Raw genomic sequence first — 20,707 nt, 5'->3', positions numbered from 1 at the left:
CTGTCTGTCTGTCTGTCTGTCTGTCTGTCTGTCTGTCTGTGTTGTGTGTTTTGTTGGCAACATGCTTGTTATTTCTGTGTGTCTGTCTGTGTCTGTGCTACTTATGTACCGGCGCTTTCTCTCTCTCTCTGCCCAAACAACGTCAAAGATTAGCTGACAAGACACCTCTCCCCAGAATCAGAATCGGAATCAGAAAGGTCTTTATTGCCAAGTGTTTTTTTTTTACACATACAAGGAATTTGATTTGGTCATTTGGTGCAACATTAACTGAAAGACAATTACGGTAGAATAAAGTAAAAGGTAAAATTGGAAAATGGCATATAAACTAAATTAAATAAAGGTATAATATAATATAATTATGAAATTAAATTGAATAAAAAATTGTCTCCTGATGCTCTGGTTGGAGAATAGTTTGATTTCAGTACCCCCCCCCCCCACCCCAAGGGGATCAATAAAGGAATATCTTATCTTATCTTACACATCGCACGCACACACACACACTTACTCGCATACAAACACATGGATGCAGATACACATGTGCGCGCTCACACACACTCACACACATCTATCTCCACCACTACTCTTGTCACTCTCCCACCACCTCCTCCTCCGTCGCCTCCTCTTCTCTACCTGTCAGCTGTCTGCTGTCACTGCACCTACTGGGGGAAGACATCATAGGTCAGGGACAAACAAGGACGGTGTCCCTTGACTCCTTCATCGGTGACAGCGAGGCTGCGGTCATGGTGTCAGGGCCGACGCCATTGTCATTCGGAGACGAGCGGGCGGAGAGACGAGAGACATTCCTCCCTCCCGGGGGGGGGGGGGGGGGGGGGGGGGGGTGCTGTGAAATCTGGTGCAACATTAACAGACGATTAAGGTAGAATAAAATGGAATATATAAACTAAATTAAAAGAAAAGTACAATAGAATATTATATAGGGCAGGGCTGTACAATTGTGCAGGATGTAGTAGAGTATACACTAAACTAATAAAAGAAAGTAAATCGGCTGTCCTTGCCAGGGAGAGAAAGTTTAACCTACGTGTAAAGAGATTACAATAATCTAATTACAAAACGTTGGTAACTGTAATTGGTCATAATTACCATAGGAAATTCTAGCAATAAATTAATCATATTAAAGATCCATTTGTCCAGGAGGGAAAAAAGTGATTACTTGTTGGATTACCAAAAAAGGTGTCTTGATTGTGAGATTATAGTGCAGCACGTGAGTTCACTTTTGTGAGAATACACAGAGGAGCCTGCCAGAGCTCACTCTTCTCTGGGGGAGGAAGGTCGCTCATAACGTTGAGATTATTAACATCATATTCTATAGATTTTGGAACCAAAGTAATCCACAAGTAATCAGATTATGCTAGCACTTTGGTTGCCACTTGTTAACATGGTAAAACATGGTTGAATGCCACCACCCACTTCAATGATAGCGCTCTTGTTGTTTTGCGGCTCGGCGATCACTTGGATCCTTCAGTTGGCTTGACGGAAAAGTAAAATGAGGAAACTGCCCCCCCCCCCCCCTTCATCAGTCTAATCTAATGGGGTGCAGTTACACAGGGAGAGACGATAGGGGGCGGTATATACACTAGAGTGAGGCTCGATTGATGAAATATGAATTCAAATCGCTAATAAAAAAAAATACGACAAACAAACGCTATATAGTAGAGCTGCCGCGGTATTGATTATTTCCTTACCGCACAAATTTGCAAAATATTTCCTACCGCCGCGGTTTTTACCACACGCACACAAAAAAAAAAAAAAAAAGTTTGAATGCATTTTTTTTTTTTAGTAGTAGTCTACTCTTTATAGCATATAGCCTGCCTCTAGTCTAAATGTCTATATTTAGAGGATGACTTTGCAGCATGAATATTGTTTGGGATTCGGCAAGCACGCATTAGTTATTGAAAGTGAAACACGGATGCGCAGTTCACTCGGTGTCGCGGGCAGGGGTGGTTACCCCTAACCCCCCCGACCCTTTCTTATTATTATTACTATAAAGTTACTACTTTATAATAAAGGCATTCGTTTTGTGGCATTGACATTATATAGTTATACGTTCAATAACATCAGCGTATTTACCGGACCATAGCAAGCAATACTCTATTCATATCTCAGTTCCTTTCTTTGCTCAGAGCGTGCTGAGTTGTCCCATTCTGCGGTCTGTTAATAAAGTTTTCAATCAGACAAGTGTATAGAACGAAGGGCTTTTATTATAACATTCGTTGCAGACAGTAAAATCATTATGTCTCGTTTAGTACTCCTGAGGCGCGATGTTAGTCCACTCCGGCGGAGAGTTAAAGCTAACGTTATTAGCCGTGTTGTGATGACCTGACATTCAGGACGTAAAAACGTGTGACGCGTCTCTCTTCTGACCAATCAGTGGTCTGCAATGTTTCACGTGACTTTTCTGGTACCCAATAGGGTCGCTTGGAACCTCGATAGACGAGTAGGGTATATCTGCAGAACCGCAAGCCCAACGAGAGGAGGGTAATTTATTATTATTATTATAAAAAACAGCGGTGACGCGGTATTCAGCCTACTCTGCGGTGGCCGTGATGTAACAGCGATACCGCGGTAATGCGGTAATCGCGGCAGCTCTACTATATAGCGTTGCTGGCATTCAACTGGCGGCATGAACTAACGACAAAACGCGTCTCTGTGGCACTCAAAGTGTTAAGAGGTTGGCCTAATCCAGTCGATTTCGTTACTGATTACAATTCATTTGGCAGGTACCAGGTAGTCAGTAATCTGTAATAATAACTTTTCCCAACCCTGATTCTTCTACTGTGTCCGTCTGTCTGTGCTGCATTCTGCCACAGAGGACTGGACAGGTTGACCTGATGTTACACAACTGTAATAATTATACATCTCTGCTGAACCATTGACCTCTTTAATGAAGTAATACAGGCTCTATAGGGAATTAGGTTAGTCCTCCTGTGTTGCATATTTCTCCTGATTTGATGCGGTAGGCGAGCGCTTGCACGTGCGGGCACACAAACACACAGTGTTCTGCTGATTGTGTTGCCCTGATCATGGCATTGCATGTAGACTATGTAGTAAACAATGTCATAACCATGTGCTCCCCTTCCCCACCCTTCACCCCCAGAGGAGTGGAGCTGTTCCTGCTGGACCAGAGAGTGGTCTGGCCGGCTGAGATGGGCTGGCTGACCTTTGACCTGACTGCCACAAGTAACCACTGGCTGGTTAACCCTCAGCAGAACCTAGGCCTGCAGCTGTTGCTGGAGAACAACCATGGTGAGTTACTGACACAGAGACCAGAGATACACTAGTGAGTTACTGACACAGAGACCAGAGATACACTAGTGAGTTACTGACACAGAGACCAGAGATACACTAGTGAGTTACTGACACAGAGACCAGAGATACACTAGTGAGTTACTGACACAGAGACCAGAGATACACTAGTGAGTTACTGACACAGAGACCAGAGATACACTAGTGAGTTACTGACACAGAGACCAGAGATACACTAGTGAGTTACTGACACAGAGACCAGAGATACACTAGTGAGTTACTGACACAGAGACCAGAGATACACTAATGAGTTACTGACACAGAGACCAGAGATACACTAGTGAGTTACTGACAGAAACCAGAGATACACTACTGAGTTACTGACACAGAGACCAGAGATACACTAGTGAGTTACTGACACAGAGAGCAGAGATACACTAGTGAGTTACTGACACAGAGACCAGAGATACACTAGTGAGTTACTGACACAGAGACCAGAGATACACTACTGAGTTACTGACACAGAGAGCAGAGATACACTAGTGAGCAGGGGAGGAAATTAGGCCACTTTACTGGCCAAATGCTGGTATTTTTTACGTTTGGCTGGTAAAAAAAATCAGATACCCGCCAGTTGGCTGGTAAGCCAAAAAGTTAGTTTCCTCCCCTGCTGGCGAGTATACAAAAAAATAAAACATTCTGCAATCACTGCACTGGCAAACGGTGCGCGTCTTCTGAGTGTTCGCTTTAGTTGACAGTGCCACGAGAGCACTGCACAAGACCACCCGCGGACATATAATAATAAAAGTCCCGCGGTACTAGGCTAGCCATCAGGAGCACTCGCAAACAGATAACGTTAAACACAGCAGAAGATGGAAAACAGACAGACTGACCAACGGGGAACTGCATCCAACCCTAGTACAACCCTCGAGTATAAGTTACTAAGGACACATTTAAATCACAGAGGTGTAATGTTAGTCTACTGGAACTGTATACAGTGGTTAGCTTCTAGTTAGCGTTTTAGCTATAGCTGCTTGCTAGCTAACGTTAGCCCCGTGTGCTCAAAGCAGCCAGCTAGGTGTATCTGTTATGACTATAATGTTTCCAAAAAAGCACCGGACTACGACGTAAGGTTAGACATTTTATTTCATGCTCAAAAGCCCCTGGCTTGCACATCGCAGTCACGAAAGGGGCTAGCTAAGCTCAACCAGTGCACTGTGTACAACAGCACACCAACCCAACCAGTGCATGTGAGCGGATCGGAGCGCGAGCGGCGCGGGGCGCGGAGCGGCCGGTTTTGACTTGAGCGAGGAGTGGGTTTTAAAATGAGTCGGCGCGACGTCCGGAGCGAGAGTTCTCCTCCGCTCCAATCCACTCCAGGCCGCTCACAGTGGTTTAACACTGATGTAATATATACATGCAGTACAATGCCAAAGCAACAGATGGCGATGTACAAACATGAAGGCCATTTTCAACCAATGAGAAGGGTGAACCTGTGATAGGCTGTTCGTTCAGGCTTTGTCACTGTAGAGACGCCCACACTCACTCTAGTTAGAAAAAGTATATCGACGCCATTGTTGTTGACGTTAGCTTACATGCTAACGTTAATGGCAGCGACCATAGCATTGTGGCTCGGCTAGCCTATCATCGCTTAATAGAGATAGTGAATGGATAAACAACGTTATTTAACATTGCAGAATGGCTACAATTACAATGCGGCTCAATACAAACAATTGTTAAGGGGCCCAGGGGGTGTAGACTGTTGTAGTTTGAGCTCATTTACACCATGCTCCAAAAAAAGAAGAAAAAAAACTGCCGAGCGATCTGGCGCGGGGAGCGGGGAGCGCTCGATTCAAGGTGAGCGGGGAGCGAGCGGAGAGCGACTTGGGGGCGGGGTCAACATGAGTGATTAGCGGAGCGGACCAAGCTTTAAAGAGCTAAGAGCGGATTTCTCGGCCGCGCCGATCCGCTCACGTGGTCTGAACCCAACTGACGTTACCACAACACTTGACAGTACTTCACAGCACTGTCGTAAGACCACCGTGCTGTCTTAAAGGCACAGTGTGCCTACCCAGATGCATACACAACATTGACACGGCTTGACATACAAAGAAGTAATTATCACAATTAGCGATTTTTTTTGTCTGGTAAAAAATCTGTTTGGCTGGTAAAAAAAATCAGATACTCGCCAGTTGGCTGGTAAGCCAAAAAGTTAGTTTCCTCCCCTGCTAGTGAGTTACTGACACAGAGACCAGAGATACACTAGTGAGTTACTGACACAGAGACCAGAGATACACTAGTGAGTTACTGACACAGAGAGCAGAGATACACTAGTGAGTTACTGACACAGAGACCAGAGATACACTAGTGAGTTACTGACACAGAGACCAGAGATACACTAGTGAGTTACTGACAGAAACCAGAGATACACTACTGAGTTACTGACACAGAGACCAGAGATACACTAGTGAGTTACTGACACAGAGACCAGAGATACACTAGTGAGTTACTGACACAGAGACCAGAGATACACTAGTGAGTTACTGACACAGAGACCAGAGATACACTAGTGAGTTACTGACACAGAGACCAGAGATACACTAGTGAGTTACTGACACAGAGACCAGAGATACACTAGTGAGTTACTGACACAGAGACCAGAGATACACTAGTGAGTTACTGACACAGAGACCAGAGATACACTAGTGAGTTACTGACACAGAGACCAGAGATACACTAGTGAGTTACTAACACAGAGACCAGAGATACACTAGTGAGTTACTGACACAGAGACCAGAGATACACTAGTGAGTTACTGACACAGAGACCAGAGATACACTAGTGAGTTACTGACACAGAGACCAGAGATACACTAGTGAGTTACTGACACAGAGACCAGAGATACACTAGTGAGTTACTGACAGAAACCAGAGATACACTAGTGAGTTACTGACACAGAGAGAAGAGATACACTAGTGAGTTACTGACACAGAGAGCAGAGATACACTAGTGAGTTACTGACACAGAGACCAGAGATACACTAGTGAGTTACTGACACAGAGACCAGAGATACACTAGTGAGTTACTGACACAGAAACCAGAGATACACTAGTGAGTTACTGACACAGAGACCAGAGATACACTAGTGAGTTACTGACAGAAACCAGAGATACACTACTGAGTTACTGACACAGAGACCAGAGATACACTAGTGAGTTACTGACACAGAGAGACCAGAGATACACTAGTGAGTTACTGACACAGAGACCAGAGATACACTAGTGAGTTACTGACACAGAGACCAGAGATACACTAGTGAGTTACTGACACAGAGACCAGAGATACACTAGTGAGTTACTGACACAGAGACCAGAGATACACTAGTGAGTTACTGACACAGAGACCAGAGATACACTAGTGAGTTACTGACACAGAGACCAGAGATACACTAGTGAGTTACTGACACAGAGAGCAGAGATACACTAGTGAGTTACTGACACAGAGACCAGAGATACACTACTGAGTTACTGACACAGAGACCAGAGATACACTAGTGAGTTACTGACACAGAGACCAGAGATACACTAGTGAGTTACTGACACAGAGACCAGAGATACACTACTGAGTTACTGACACAGAGAGCAGAGATACACTACTGAGTTACTGACACAGAGAGCAGAGATACACTAGTGAGTTACTAACACAGAGACCAGAGATACACCAGTGAGTTACTGACACAGAGACCAGAGATACACTACTGAGTTACTGACACAGAGACCAGAGATACACTACTGAGTTACTGACACAGAGACCAGAGATACACTAGTGAGTTACTGACACAGAGACCAGAGATACACTAGTGAGTTACTGACACAGAGACCAGAGATACACTAGTGAGTTACTGACACAGAGACCAGAGATACACTACTGAGTTACTGTCACAGAGACCAGAGATACACTACTGAGTTACTGTCACAGAGACCAGAGATACACTAGTGAGTTACTGACACAGAGACCAGAGATACACTAGTGAGTTACTGACACAGAGACCAGAGATACACTAGTGAGTTACTGACACAGAGACCAGAGATACACTAGTGAGTTACTGACAGAAACCAGAGATACACTAGTGAGTTACTGACAGAAACCAGAGATACACTAGTGAGTTACTGACACAGAGACCAGAGATACACTAGTGAGTTACTGACACAGAGACCAGAGATACACTAGTGAGTTACTGACACAGATACCAGAGATACACTAGTGAGTTACTGACAGAGAGACCAGAGATACACTAGTGAGTTACTGACAGAAACCAGAGATGCACTAGTGAGTTACTGACACAGAGAGCAGAGATACACTACTGAGTTACTGACACAGAGACCAGAGATACACTAGTGAGTTACTGACACAGAGACCAGAGATACACCAGTGAGTTACTGACACAGAGACCAGAGATACACTACTGAGTTACTGACACAGAGAGCAGAGATACACTACTGAGTTACTGACACAGAGAGCAGAGATACACTAGTGAGTTACTAACACAGAGACCAGAGATACACCAGTGAGTTACTGACACAGAGACCAGAGATACACTACTGAGTTACTGACACAGAGACCAGAGATACACTACTGAGTTACTGACACAGAGACCAGAGATACACTAGTGAGTTACTGACACAGAGACCAGAGATACACTAGTGAGTTACTGACACAGAGACCAGAGATACACTAGTGAGTTACTGACACAGAGACCAGAGATACACTACTGAGTTACTGTCACAGAGACCAGAGATACACTACTGAGTTACTGACACAGAGACCAGAGATACACTAGTGAGTTACTGACACAGAGACCAGAGATACACTAGTGAGTTACTGACACAGAGACCAGAGATACACTAGTGAGTTACTGACACAGAGACCAGAGATACACTACTGAGTTACTGTCACAGAGACCAGAGATACACTACTGAGTTACTGTCACAGAGACAAAGGATACAATACTTAGTACAATGATACACTACTGAAGCCCCCAGACAAAAACCATAAATGTCTGCTTTGAAATGTTGTGAACATTCTATGTGCTTGTATTGGTACAGTGGATCCACATGAGTGTGGGTGTGAATGTGAGGAACCCAACCCACTGTATTGTTTCTAAGTGCAACCTCTACAGCCGTAGCCTGTGAATATTTTCAGTCTCTAGGAAATACAGTTTGAAAATGGATTATTGTTGGATTATCATTATCATGAATGGATTTACTTGGTTCTTTGTGTGAGGGAATTCATAATCCCAAATATAAATAAATAAATAAATAAATAAATAAATAAATAAATAAATAAATAAATAAATAAATAAATAAATAAATAAATAAATAAATAAATAAATAAATAAATAAATAAATAAATAAATAAATAAATAAATAAATAAATAAATAAATAAATAAATAAATAAATAAATAAATACAATTGAAACACAATATTGACTTGCAATTCACAAATTGTAAGAGGCTGTAATAGAGATCTATATGGTCTATGTCTATCACAATTTATATCACGATGGAAATATAAACAAAATATCACGATTGTTTTGGTCAATATAATTATGCAGCCCTATCACTGGCAGTGGGCATTGGGCTCAATACAGTCTGTACAGTCCAGAGACCACAGTCACTGTCTCTAGAGCAAGGTTACCCAAAGTAGTGGCTGGGGGGCAAGTTTGGCCCTCTACAGGATTCCTGTTGGCCTTACAAAGGATTCCAGACAATTAAAACATATTCTCTTTGGTTTATCGATGCAAATCGATAAGATTTTAAGAGAAATGTTAAGATAACGTGCTTAATCCAATGTATATAAAAAAAAAAACGCGATGACAAGCTAATGCCTTCTTGTTTTCATTTAATTTCAAACCTTTATTTAAACTTAAAAGGCAACTGAGGTTTCCCTCATTTACAGTCACGTCGAGTGTACATACAGAAATAAGCTAAAGAAAAGGCATATAAAATCACACAGCATATAAAATCATAACAATAAGACAACAAGCCGAGACAAAAGTCAGGATAACAAATCAATTAAAACACGTACAACTTGATTGACAAAGGTTTTTTTCGATGCACTTTTTTATTTTCCTTTTGAAAGTCCACACATGTGTGTTTTTGATTTATCTGTAAACAAAGACAGAAAATAAACTATTCATCATATATAAATTTGATTGTTGATCTGATATGTATTTCTACCCGATCGACGCTGTATCTGTGTGTGTATGTGTGGCTGTTTTCCGTTGGGTGGGAGGAGGGGGGAGAGTGGCGCGGCGGTCTAAACAACATTGCATGCGTGCACGAGGAAGGATAGTCGATAATCAGCCGAAAAATTACAACGTGTTTTGTGTATTCCACTAAAGGGCTATTATCGCGTCTTTCTCTGGAATTACTAGAAATCGCCAAAACTATACCCGTATTCAAAACGGTATAAAACGGAAATGTACCGATTGAAAAAACTATCCGTTTTGTACATGTTGACTGCAAGCAACTCACTGATAATCGACAAGTGTATTAGACCCATAGCCATAATTTAAGATATATTTTAAGCACTCGCAAATCTCCCACTCCTCCCATTGATTAAAGTGGTGGCGCTCTAGCGCCCTCTGGCGCACTTACGGCACGGGCTCACTGCTGACGAATGAACACGGACGGACGGACGGGCGGCTGCCTCTTCACTTCCGCTCCCATGTTAACGGACGATAGTAGGCACACTGGCCGCGAGCGGGAGCGCGCCTCGCGAGCGGCTCCCGAGCGGCAAGCTATCTTTTCGCTTCAAGCCTATTTGAGGCGGCGCGGGAGGCGTGCGCCACGCGCATTGTCACAGAAATACAATTGAATATCTGCATTCTTACCACAGATAGATGTTGTTCAACCAGCTGTGTCTGTATCTGCAAATAAACGCCTCGAATGTTTGGCTGTATGTTTGTTTATACCTATAACTATTACAATGTTGCATAATAATAATAATAATAATAATAATAATAATAATAATAATAATAATAATAATAATAATAATAATAATAATAATAATAATGTGCCTTCCTCGGTGCGCTTCCGCGCGCTCAAGTCGTAGGTCCAGTGTGCCTGACCAGGCGCGCGATCTCACGAGGGAGCCGCGCGTGAAATTCATTCGTTAGCAGTGTGCCCGTGCCGTTAAGCGTGGCGGTCAATGAGTTAAGGACCAGCCAGTCACAGTCACTACTAACCAGATTGTTACATTTATAAATAATGTGAAGACTGAAGCAAAGGAATATTCACACATTTGATTACAGATCCCAATACAGCGATAGGCAACGACTCAAACCTGAGAGGGCAACCTCCCTTTATTATTTATCCTACACCTGGAAGAACGCAGGTGTGATGTGCACACATTGCTGCTCTATTGTCTTATTTTAAGTAATCACTGTCCAGTCACATTCTTGGCCCACTTACATTTCAGCCCTTGGCCCTGTATGTCAAATAGTTTGGGCGCCCATGGTCCAAAACATCAATTTAATGCTCTAGGAATATTGCATATTAATTAGAATATTTGTTTCTCTGGCCGAACTAGCGGTAACGTTATTAATCATGCGGCCGCACTTTATTTAAAAACAGCCAATCAAATCCCCATCAATGGAAAATTAACCCGCCCATACCAATGCTGATTGGTCCTTGTGCAAGACTAGAAAGCGGGGATCTTTGATTAAACACCTGCTATCAGAAGAATACACTCAGAAAAAAAGTTTTTACTTAAAACTTTTAGTACTTAAGTACATTTAAAAGTAGAAACTGTTTGACTTTTACTCAAGTGTGTTTTTAGCCACTCTGACTTTTACTTGAGTATGATTTTGAGATGGTACCCATACCTTCACTTAAGTATAATTTCTGGGTACTTTTTACACCCCTGGTCATATTAGAATAAAAAATAAATGTTTGAAATTCAGATTATATAGTTTAACTCATTCGGTAGGGTTTGCTTGACTGTGACTGAGTTTTCTGTTTATTATCGAGGACTGGGGTTTAAAGATGACAAAATCACGTACACCAGTGTTATGGGGCATAAGTTATGCTTTTGGAAGCTATTCTAAAGGCCCAATGTAAGGCACTATCGAAGTCATTCAAAAGACAACTGTTGTGGAAATTATTAAGGACAAAGGATGAGCCGTTGTGAAATCATTCTGAGTCGAGTTATTAAAAAAAGAAACATAGTTTATTCATCTGTGGCCACAGTGAAAAGTGATCAGTTTACAGAAAGACACGTCATGTTCACACACAAGCGTCTGACCATAAAGTGACCAAGAGGTCTGGTCAGACGTACATTAATACACAATTGAAATGACGTAACACTAGACATTCAGATATGACAGAAAGGTGAACAAAATGGGCCCAGACATTCATGCACATTCATTGAATTTGCCAAATAAATTCGGAGTGATTATGTCTGAAAAGCATCTTAACTTGTCCTACCTGTCTCCTGTGGCCCCCTATAGGTCAGAGGGTAAACCCCAGGCTGGCAGGCTTGGTGGGGGGGAAGGGCCCCCAGGACAAGCAGCCCTTCCTCGTCGCCTTCTTCAAAGCCACGGAGGTGCGCTTCCGCAGCGTCCGCTCTGCCCACGGCCACAAGGGGCGCAACTCCAACCGCTCCAAAACTCAAAGGACGGCCCAAGACGCTGCTCTGAAGGCAGTTGAGGCTGTAGCAGGTAGGACGGGAAGGTTCCCAATAGTTTTTTTTGGCATGTGACCCAATGTATGAAAAGACAGACATTTGAAGTTTTTCATATGAAAGCAGCATTTTAACCCTTTCACTACCACACTACAGAAGGTTAACCTTTCACTACCACACTACAGAAGGTTAACCTTTCACTACCACAGAAGGTTAACCTTTCACTACCTGTTATGGTGGGGCATGATAAATGGTGGATAGAGAGGAACCCAGGCACAGACCAGCAGAGGATAGATGAAGGCAGGTGTTGAGTATTGAAAAGTGAGCAATGCTGCTTTAATGACATAAAGAGTAGCTCAAAAATACAGAGGTAGAGCAATCATTCTCACAAGCTAATTGCCCTACAAAACAAAAACACTATAAAATAAACTATCCTCAGAGGTGGCTGGGTGGCGCAGCGGACATTGCGCTCGTCACCAACGCAAGAGACACCGGTCTCGAATCCGCGTTGCCTCCGGACGGCCGTCATACTGACTCAATTGGCAGAGTCAGCGGGAGGGGAGTCGATGGGTGGTAGTCTGGTCGTTGTAAACAGCGACTCCTACAGGTCGGTCAGGGTGCCTGCACAGCAAAGACAGGAAATGGCAGGGGCAGTGTGAGCCTCCCACACGTTACACCTCGCCAATGAGAGTCCGCGCTGGCAGGTGAAAAGAAGTGACTGGCTGCCTCCACATGTATCGGAGGGGACATGTGATGGGCTTCTATCCTCCCTACGACCGGCCAGTGGGGGGCACATGCGAGTAACAATCAGGACAGGGGAGGGAGAATTGGCACGAGAGGAAAAATTGGGATGGGAGAAAAAAATCACAGAAAAAGGAGGAGAAAAAGTAGGTAAAAAAAATAAAGAAACTATCCTCCGTGACAGGAGCGATAGAGACTTTGACAGGAACAGATCATTTACTTACAAAAAAAGGTGAACAGCGAACGGCTTCACAACACATGAACAACACGACAGGAACAAGGTAACATGAGTAATGACGCGACAGGGAAGACAGGGAACTCACAGGCATACAGACACTGATTGACACAGGAGGGTAATTGGGTAATTAGACTCAGCTGGGAAGAACAGAGTGACACAGAACATTACAAGGTTGAAATATAAATACACACAATATAACAACACTAAACCAGATCACAAGACCAACACAGACAGGAGAGACATTAGACCAGGGAGTGTAACATCACAGACTAGACAGACATCAAATGCACAGACAACAAATTGATAATAATAACATGACACAAAATGGTGATCAGGGAACAAAGCTGCACCACCTGAATTAGTCCACAGGATGGCGCAGCAACCTGGGGAACGTTACAACTACCACACTAGAAGGTTAACCATTTCACTACCACACTACAGACAGTTAACCGTCTGTAGTGTGGTAGTGAAATGTTTAACCTTCTTTAGTATGGTTAACCGTCTGTAGTGTGGTAGTGAAAGGTTTAACCTTCTTTAGTATGGTTAACCGTCTGTAGTGTGGTAGTGAAAGGTTTAACCTTCTTTAGTATGGTTAACCGTCTGTAGTGTGGTAGTGAAAGGTTTAACCTTCTTTAGTATGGTTAACCGTCTGTAGTGTGGTAGTGAAAGGTTTAACCTTCTTTAGTATGGTTAACCGTCTGTAGTGTGGTAGTGAAAGGTTTAACCTTCTTTAGTATGGTTAACCGTCTAGTGTGGTAGTGAAAGGTTTAACCTTCTTTAGTATGGTAGTGAAAGGGTTAACCTTCTTTAGTATGGTAGTGAAAGGGTTAACCTTCTGTAGTGTGGTAGTGAAATGTTAACGTTCTTTAGTGTGGTAGTGAAAGGGTTAACCTTATGTAGTGTGGTAGTGAAATGTTAACGTTCTTTAGTGTGGTAGTGAAAGGGTTAACCTTATGTAGTGTGGTAGTGAAAGGTTAATCTTCTTTAGTGTGGTAGTGAAAGGGTTAACCTTCTGTAGTGTGGTAGTGAAAGGTTAATCTTCTTTAGTGTGGTAGTGAAAGGTTTAACCTTCTGTAGTGTGGTAGTGAAAGGGTTAACCTTCTTTAGTATGGTAGTGAAAGGGTTAACCTTCTGTAGTGTGGTAGTGAAATGTTAACGTTCTTTAGTGTGGTAGTGAAAGGGTTAACCTTCTGTAGTGTGGTAGTGAAAGGGTTAACCTTCTGTAGTGTGGTAGTGAAAGGGTTAACCTTCTGTAGTGTGGTAGTGAAAGGGTTAACCTTCTGTAGTGTGGTAGTGAAAGCGTTACAGATAACAAGACTGTGTTTTATATTCAGTGAAATCCTCTCTGCTTAGGTAGGCCGTACGGTGAAGGCTGAGAAGTGGCTAGAAAACTGCTCTCGTTTCCACCTCGGCGGACTACACAATTTTCACTCTGGGCTAAAGATCTATTGGTGTAGATTTAGGAATAAAAAGTTCTCCATTTACAATCCTGCCCGTTTTGCGCAATCATAATTTTAAAGTCGGGACTAGATCTTTCCTCGCGAACGGATACGTGGTCACCACAGAGTTTTATTTGACGTAATTGGTGCGAGTTCGGTCACGTATCTTGCGCTCGACCAATAGCAGCTCTCTTTGTTGCAAGGATACAGCCGTCGGGGGCGACAACAAATGACATCCACAGAGTAACGTCACAGATGAAAATGGACAAAAAACACCTTCTAAAGTTCGCAAAAAGGTTTCTAAACAATGTTATATGCATCTCACGTCCGTTCAGAAAGAACGTGTGTGAGATTGTACACAGACACGGTGGGATAGACCTGATGCAGACCCTGATCTCTGGTCTGCATCCCCTTAACAATTGTGTGTATTGAGCCGTATTATATTGTACCCATTCTGCAATCTGTTAATAAAGTTTTCAATCAATCAAGATGTGGATACACTATTTGATGCTGTGCCTGATTTTCCCCAAGGGGATCAATAAAGGAATATCTTATCTTATCTGAAGAAAACTAGAATGCTAGTTATGTAAACAAAAACACAGCTAAACTGTCTCTCAGAACAGCATCAAATAATATATTTTTCATATTAGTGTAGCTAGGCTTAGGTGTCACCAGCCCTAGGCACCAATGTGTGTTCAGCACTTATTGCGATCTATTGGGGTTGTGACTCTACAAGTGCCTTTCATGCACTGTAAACCCTAATAAGTTACCAGAAATTTAAAACGTTTTTGCAAGTTGATTAACTCAAATGTTTTCAGTTGGCTAATACTAATACTAATACAGTTCTCAGTTAAGGCAACTCAAATATGTTCTGTTACTGTGACTTACAGTTCTCAGTTAAGGCAACTGTCAAATATGTTCTGTTACTGTGACTTACAGTTCTCAGTTAAGGCAACTGTCAAATATGTTCTGTTACTGTGACTTACAGTTCTCAGTTAAGGCAACTGTCAAATATGTTCTGTTACTGTGACTTACAGTTCTCAGTTAAGGCAACTCAAATATGTTCTGTCGTCCAAACGACAGCTCTGAGAGACAAGAAGATGTTCCTGTGTGTCTGCAAAGCTGCCATGTACAGATCTTTGTCAATGCCAAAACTGTGCAAATGTTTCAAAGGAAACTGAGGATATAGGCAGGGCTACATGTGACTTACAGTTCTCTGTTAAGGCAACTCAAATATGTTCGGTTACTGTGACTTACAGTTATCAGTTAAGGCAACTCAAATGTGAGACAAGAAGATGTTCCTGTGTGTCTGCAAAACTGCCATGTACAGATCTTTGTCAATGCCAAAACTGTGCAAATGTTTCTAATGTTTCAATTCATCATGACATTTATGACATAACACGACATAGAGATATATATTATGACATTTATGACACAAATCGATCTCTAAACAATGTTTGTATGTCTCCGCAATGGTATGATTCTGGCCTGGTAGGTTAAGCCACCGTTAAACACAGTTTCTATATCTATCCCACCGTGTCTGTGTAAAATCTTGTACACGTTATTTCTGAACGGACGTAAATGGAGAACTTTTTATTCCTAAATCTACACCAATATATCTTTCACCCAGAGTGAAAATTGAGTAGTCCGCCGAGGTGGGAACGGGATGAAACGATACAGCCTTCACCTTATGGCCTGTGTTGTTCTTTTACTCTAAGACTCATATGTGTTTGTCATTCATTCCAGGTAACCATGGCAACTCCAAACAGGGCTGTAAAAAGCACGAGCTATATGTGAGCTTCAGAGATCTGGGATGGCAGGTACGATCTATAACTTTCATTTAATTTGGTGATGCAGCAACTAATGACATGGCATCAGTAGAGACATCTAATAGCTCTCATATGTGTGAACATGGCAGAACATCACAGTTTCAATTCTGGCTCTTGGTTTTTTAGCTCCACTGAAATAAGACACCCTGATTGAATCTGTTTTTTTTTTTTTAAGTCTATGATGTAATTTCACATCCTTTCCTTAAAATCCTATGTGTAAATTACTCTTTTAAATATGTGTGTGTGTGTGTGTGTGGGGGGGGGGGGGGTCAGACCACTGGGTGGATCAGCCACGCAACCAGGACCAGGATGCCACCCTGCCGTATACCAGCCAAATTAGCCTCTTACGTCATCTCGTAAATCTATCATTATCCTGTCATGCTGTCAGTTTGAACCCGTGAATCACCCGATAGTAATACTGATTTTGGTACATCCTAACGTCATTCAATTTCAATTAATTTGACTTCACTGAGCTGTGTGGAAATTCCAGGTGAATAAAACAACACAGTCCAGTTGTGGTTCCCAAAAGAATAGTTTGCTTTATTTGAAATCAAACACAAACAATCTACTGTTCTCCTTCCTCTAACTGACTTAACTTGACGTAAACTAACTGTCTGCCGGGCGGCTTCTCCTCTTCCGGTCTGTCTCCTCGCCCCTGATGTGAGAGTGTGCGTGTGTCCCTTACCCCCTATTTCCTCACTTTCATCAACATGCTCATCCCCTCGGGATTGGCTAGCTGGTCTTGGTGGCCTACTAGCTGCAGGTGCGCCTGGAAGCGGAAGGCCAAATATGGGCAGAGTCTAGCCATTGTGCCGTCACATATAACGCCCTTCAATCACCAAGCCCAGTGGTGGCTTGGCGTTGCCACAACTGTTGGTTGTAATGCATGTTGTTGCTGTGTCTCTCATCAGGACTGGATCATAGCACCAGAGGGATACGCCGCCTACTACTGCGAAGGAGAGTGTGCTTTCCCTCTCAACTCCTACATGAATGCCACCAATCACGCTATCGTGCAGACGCTGGTGAGTGGGTAGCAGTCACCGTGGCAGAGATCAGAGTGTGAAAGTGTAACAGTATTAACCTGAAAATCCTGCATCACCGGATGTAATCACAGTATTCCTAATAAGTTAAAGCACGGTAAATCAACTGAACGATAATAAAATTAACAATATAACTAGTGTTGAACGTCTAGTCTAAGCCCTAAACACAGTGGATTAAGTCACGCACTCATCTCAGATATTTACTAATCCTGAAGAATGTTGAACCTCTTCCTTCAGGTTGCACACATTGTTCAATGTGGACTCACTGTAACATGAACTCATCCATTCTACATCCACATGCACACTCATTTAAACATTCATCTTAAACATTCACTCACTTTAGACTTTAAATCTATTCCATCATTTCTGACCTACAACTTATTGTCCAATATTTCGTGTAGACGTACTTGATGTGGTTGGACCTTTCCTCATTCCTGTGAATGCAGTTGCTGGCTGGCTAATGTGCGCTCATATGTATGTAGCATGTGGGCCGACATGTATGCTACATGAGGGTAATAATTATTTGTATTTTCAGGCTGTATAGGCGCTGATACAGCCTGAAAATACAAATAAGTATTACCCTCATGTCATTATCACATACCGCAATATACTGAGCACACATTAGGAACAAACACATAATTCAAATGTAACGTTAGCGCCCACCACATCAAGTACGCCTACACAAAATATAGGACAATAAGTTGTAGGTCGGAAATGATGGAATAGATTCACCAACAAAAAAGGTGTTTAGCCTGCTCTTAAAAGCGTGGGGCAGCACAAAATAATTCCTTGGCTCTGCTAATGTATAACGTGTATGTAGCTTCCATTCAAACTGACGAGAACAAATGGGAAGTCTCACTCGCGTACTACTCCTGGGTCCTAGTGTCCCTCAGGTTACACTATATGTTATGTGTGCATCTTCACTTTAGATTAGGGCACGCAATAGCATCTGCAAATGATTTATAGATGTTTTATGAATGTCTTAACAAATAATTTGTTAAACATGAAAAGACAAGTCTGGTAATTGCTTTGTGTGTATTCATAAATGTCCACAAATAATAAACGATTAGACATTTGTTAATGTCACTTTAGATTAGGGCACACAATAACATCTGCAAATGATTTATAGATATTTTAATGTTTTACAAATCATTTGTTGAACATGAACAAATAAATGGAGGTATAGTAGTTTTTTCATATCCATTTTTCAAAGCATCTACAAATGTGTTACTTACTACACATTACACAACATTATTTAATGATGAACAAATCAAGTACAAACAATGTTGATAATGAGTTATAAATAATGTATAACTAATTTGTAAATGTTATACAAATATAGTTATAAATGATAATAATAATTTAAGAATGTATATAAATGGTTTGTTCATGATTAGTTCATTATCTACAAATACCCTATAAAGGTCTTATAACTGAGTGTTATTATAAAGTGTTAACAAACGTGTATACAAGGCACTAAAGCCGGTTGCCCCTCTTGAGGTTGTGGCTCAGGTGGGGGCGACAGTGTCTCAGGAGGTAGAGCAGTCGTCTGGTAATCGGAAGGTTCCCGGTTCGATTCCCACTCCTCCCGGCAGTGCGTCGAAGTGTCCTTGAGCAAGACACTTAACCCCTAACTGCTCCCAATTAGCAGGTCGGCACCTTGCATGGTGGCCTCCGCCGTCGGTGTGTGAATGTGTGAGTGAATGGGTGAATGTGAAGAACAGAATTGTAAAGCACTTTGGATAAAAGCTGTTATATAAATGCAGTCCATTGAGGTTGTGTGCTCCTCTCCCCGCAGGTGCACTTCATCAACCCGGAGACAGTGCCCAGGCCGTGCTGCGCCCCCACCCAGCTCCATGGCATCTCCGTGCTCTACTACGACGACAGCGCCAACGTCATCCTCAAGAAGTACCGCAACATGGTGGTCAGATCCTGCGGCTGCCACTGACCGCCGCTGACTTCCCCCTTCTACCAAAGGACACAGCGGGGCAGAGAGAGAGGAGGAGGAGGAGGTGGCGCAGGGACAGGAGGCGATGGACTGCCTGTCGCCTCAGAACTTGCTTTAAATTAGAGTCGTATGAGCTACAGCTGGCGGCTAGTTGGCTACAGCAACCCCTCACCCCTTGTGGTGGTGGCAGGCTGCAGAAGATCGGCAGTGGAGAGACTGTGTAGATGCAACACAGTAGTTGCTGTTTAAAGGTTATTATATCATTCGATGGCCTGTGTGTCATTGGGGTGGCCTGGCCGCTGCTTGTTCTACGTATGAGAAACACTGTCTACTTCTGTGTTGACGGAGGTGCGGCCACCACAGCCCAACCTACGCTGTCAGGACACTCTACGCGTTGGACACGGTGATCTGTTGGACGTTGGAGCGAGTCATCTCGTGTTTTCTTCTTCGAGTCGTCTACATGGACTCTTATCGGCGTGGCAGGACCTAACAGGCCGAGAGACGACCACTCGCTGCCAGAAGACAGACATTTAACACTAGATCTGTTCAGTGACGGGCACAGGAAAAGCCCTTCGTCTGTGGGGAGCCTTTTCTTTTTTTACCCACATGACCAGATTTGGGGGGGGGGGCAATTTCGAGCATTTATAAGACAGTTAAAACTGAATCCTTGTTTCTAATGTCATAATAAAGAGACATATGAGAATCATTCTGTTTATACAATAAGAAGACCAATCCCATTGTTTTCCATTTTCTACTTTTTTATGTTCATTTTATGAACTTTCAGGGGCATTTTTGCCCTGAGCATGTGTTTACTTCCTAATCTGGTGAGTCAGTAGAGGGCATTTGTTCTGTTTGCAGAAATCACACCATTCAAAACACAATCACCGTTAAATTTGAATTAGTGCCTCAGGAATAAAACACAGTCTGCATGGAGCCACAACATGTGTGAGAATGCATTTCATGGCACATAAAAAAAGGTTTATTCACCCATGTTCCTATTGCAACAACCACACCTTTTGATCCAAACAGCTGGATCAACTTAGGTCCAGAGGAGAGGGGGAGAAACACCTTCCCGTCTTCCGTGAAATCCGCTGGTGTTTTATCACCAGGAGGCTAGTTCTTTGGTCAGGTGTGAGACATCTGGCTGCCTGTCAGTAGACCATTGATGAAAAGCAACCCAGAGAGGAATGACAGCTCAATAATAGCACAGAGGTGATTGATGGAGCGAGGCTGTCGGGCAGGATAGGAGAATAATACATTAGGGATGACACTCTAATCTTTTCAAATAGTAACAACTGTAATCTGTAACAATTAGAGGAGAGAGAGAGAGTGCCGTGGTGGTGGCGGAGTTACTTGTCAGTTAACTGACAAATAGGCGAAAAGGCATTTTGTTTGTGAGATTCTGGACACAAACATAATTTGACACATCTATTATATAATGATTGATACTAGTCGTGGAAGATGATAACATGGGATAAACTATTTATTTAGCAGCTAAATGCCTAAACGTATATAATATATATTTT

The 20,707-nt window shown here is 42.6% G+C and overlaps 1 protein-coding gene across 1 annotated transcript in view; it reads left to right on the top strand.

Moving 5' to 3' along the window:
* The window catches only part of LOC311230566 (bone morphogenetic protein 7-like), a 37,676-nt gene extending 17,946 nt beyond the window's left edge, over positions 1 to 19,730 (top strand). Inside the window, exons 3-7 of the mRNA XM_084316882.1 lie at positions 3,116 to 3,264; positions 11,774 to 11,983; positions 16,111 to 16,184; positions 17,105 to 17,215; positions 19,032 to 19,730. Coding sequence (XP_084173008.1) covers positions 3,116 to 3,264; positions 11,774 to 11,983; positions 16,111 to 16,184; positions 17,105 to 17,215; positions 19,032 to 19,181 — 694 coding nt within the window. The 3' untranslated portion in view covers positions 19,182 to 19,730. The remainder of the gene's footprint in view (positions 1 to 3,115; positions 3,265 to 11,773; positions 11,984 to 16,110; positions 16,185 to 17,104; positions 17,216 to 19,031) is intronic.
* Positions 19,731 to 20,707: the final 977 nt, after the last annotated feature.

Source organism: Notolepis coatsorum, assembly GCF_963971535.1.
Source record: "Notolepis coatsorum genome assembly, chromosome: 6".
In the NCBI taxonomy this organism is placed as follows: Eukaryota; Metazoa; Chordata; class Actinopteri; order Aulopiformes; family Paralepididae; genus Notolepis; species Notolepis coatsorum.
This window is presented reverse-complemented; position numbering and strand designations above follow the sequence as displayed.